The sequence below is a fragment of the Amphiura filiformis genome, chromosome 3 (assembly GCF_039555335.1).
Source record: "Amphiura filiformis chromosome 3, Afil_fr2py, whole genome shotgun sequence".
Classification (NCBI taxonomy): domain Eukaryota; kingdom Metazoa; phylum Echinodermata; class Ophiuroidea; order Amphilepidida; family Amphiuridae; genus Amphiura; species Amphiura filiformis.
In genome coordinates this window covers 83,880,821-83,882,965 of record NC_092630.1, presented here as the reverse complement: position 1 = coordinate 83,882,965, position 2,145 = coordinate 83,880,821, and the positions used below count along the sequence as shown (strand labels likewise).

General features: G+C 41.5%; 1 protein-coding gene across 1 annotated transcript; it reads right to left on the bottom strand.

Annotated features, from left to right (window-relative positions):
* Positions 1-1,455: 1,455 nt before the first annotated feature.
* LOC140147553 (uncharacterized) lies at positions 1,456-1,815 on the bottom strand. The gene has a single exon (XM_072169334.1). It carries the CDS (start codon positions 1,813-1,815, stop codon positions 1,456-1,458), a length of 360 nt encoding a protein of 119 aa, XP_072025435.1.
* Positions 1,816-2,145: the final 330 nt, after the last annotated feature.

Sequence of the window (2,145 nt, the reverse complement as noted above, 5' to 3'; positions counted from 1 at the left end):
CACAAGAAAAAATTCCAAATTCTATTTCGTTTGTGAATGGCAGGCCGTCAAAGTTTGGCGATTTTGACCAAAATTGGAATTTAAGTGGTCTTAATGACAAAGTGCTCTCTTTGATGGGCATTTTCTTCTTAATTGAATCAGTTGTGACCCTCTTGTTGAATGTGGTCACTCACTGGCTGTGTCTGAAATGCCTAATGCCAGAAAAGATTGATTTTTGAATTTCGTTGGGATTTCGGGGAAAGTAAAAAACGGCACTTCATGCTGTTCAATCAAATTATATTTGATTTTGAAGGACCCATGATAATGTCACAGTGCACTTATAGGTCCTAATTATGTTCAGAATGGATTAATCATGTGCCAATGTCTATGAGAAATTCAAAAAAAGAGAAATTTCTAGACCCCCTACAGAGTTGTAGGGCCCCCTAGAGTGGTTCAGCCACAAATGGTGCTTAAAATCGGCAAATTTTGACCCCTAATAACTTAAGGTGTACACCAGATATGAATTTCTAGTCTTTTGCATCTGAAAGAATGCAGTCTAACGTTACTAGAAACATAAGATTTGTTTTGTATTTTTTGTGTTTTGATACTAAGTTGACGCTTTCAAAAGTGGTGGCATCTGTTTCACGATGGTCCTCCATTTCTGTCTGTTTATGGATTGGTGACTAGCCTCCACCACAGACTTCAGGTTTAATTTGGTGCAGTCAGCCTTGATGCAATCTAGCCATCGTTTTGGTGGTCTACCTCTGGGTCTGTCCCCATGGATGCGAGCATCGATCAGAAGTTTGGGGTAACGTGATGGTGTCATTCTTTGGATGTGACCAAAGTAACAGAGTCTTTTTTGAGTTACCTTATCAACAACAGATTGCTCGATACCTAGGCGCTTCCTGATTGCTGTGTTACGGATTTTGTCCAGTCTTGTGACACCCAGTATCTTTCTTAAACACATCATCTCAAAGACGAGTAGTCTGTCCTCATCGACTTTCTTCAGTGTCCAGGTCTCGGCTCCGTAGAGCAATATTGAGAGGACAAGGACTTTGTAAAGCTCTGTCTTGGTATGTGTTTGGATGTCCTTGGAATTCCATATGTTTTGAAGTTTCTGAACGGCCCCTATTGCTTTCCCTATTCTGAGTTTTATGTCATCTGTGCAGGATCCCTGTTGGCTGATTGTTCCTCCCAGGTAGGTGAACTTTTCAACCTGGACAAGTTGTTTCTCATCTATATTGATGTTGATTTGCTTTGGTACTCTGCTAATGACCTGTACTTCAGTTTTGGCTATGTTGATTTTTAATCCGAATATTGAACTGCTGTCGTGAACAAGATTGACAAGTGTTTGGAGGTCTTCTTCCTTCTCCGCAATAAGTGCAATGTCATCAGCAAATCGTAGGTTGGTGATGATCTGGCCTTGGACAGTAACCCCTTTGTTGCTTTCGTGAAGGGCGTATTGCATTACTAGTTCTAGCAAGATGTTGAATAGTTGTGAGATATTACGCAGCCTTGACGCACTCCTACCATTGTCTTGAACCAATCTGTTAGATCGCCATTTACTCTTACCGCACTTGTTGATTTCTGATATAGGGCCTTCAAGAGTCTTATGATTTTGCTGGAGAAGCCGAAGAAGCCGAGGGCCTTCCAAAGCCCTTCTTGCCACACAGAGTCGAAGGCTTTCTCGAAATCGATGTAGCAGCAGTAAAGGTCTTTCTTCTTCTCAAGGTACTTTTCCATTATCTGTCGAAGTGTGAAGAGCTGGTCGATGGTTGATCTGCCAGGTCTGAATCCTGCTTGTGATTCAGAAAGAATTTGCTCCGTTTTATTCATGATACGCCTTTGGATGATGAGGGTTAAGACTTTACATGCGTGACTGAGAAGGCTGATCCTCTGTAGTTGCCGCAATCCAGCTTATCTTTTTCTTGAAAATTGGTGTAATTATTGCCTCCCCAGTCATCTGGGAAGGTTTCAGTGACCCAGATCTTCTTGCAGAGTTGGTGGAAAGTTTCAATTCCTATGTCGCCTGCTGCTTTTATTTCCTCAGCAGTGATGCTGTCATACCCTGGTGCCCCGTAACATACAGGTTACGGGGACAAAATGCCAATTTTGATATGCCATTTTTTCTATTTTTGATCACTAATTATATTCAGAATGGATTAA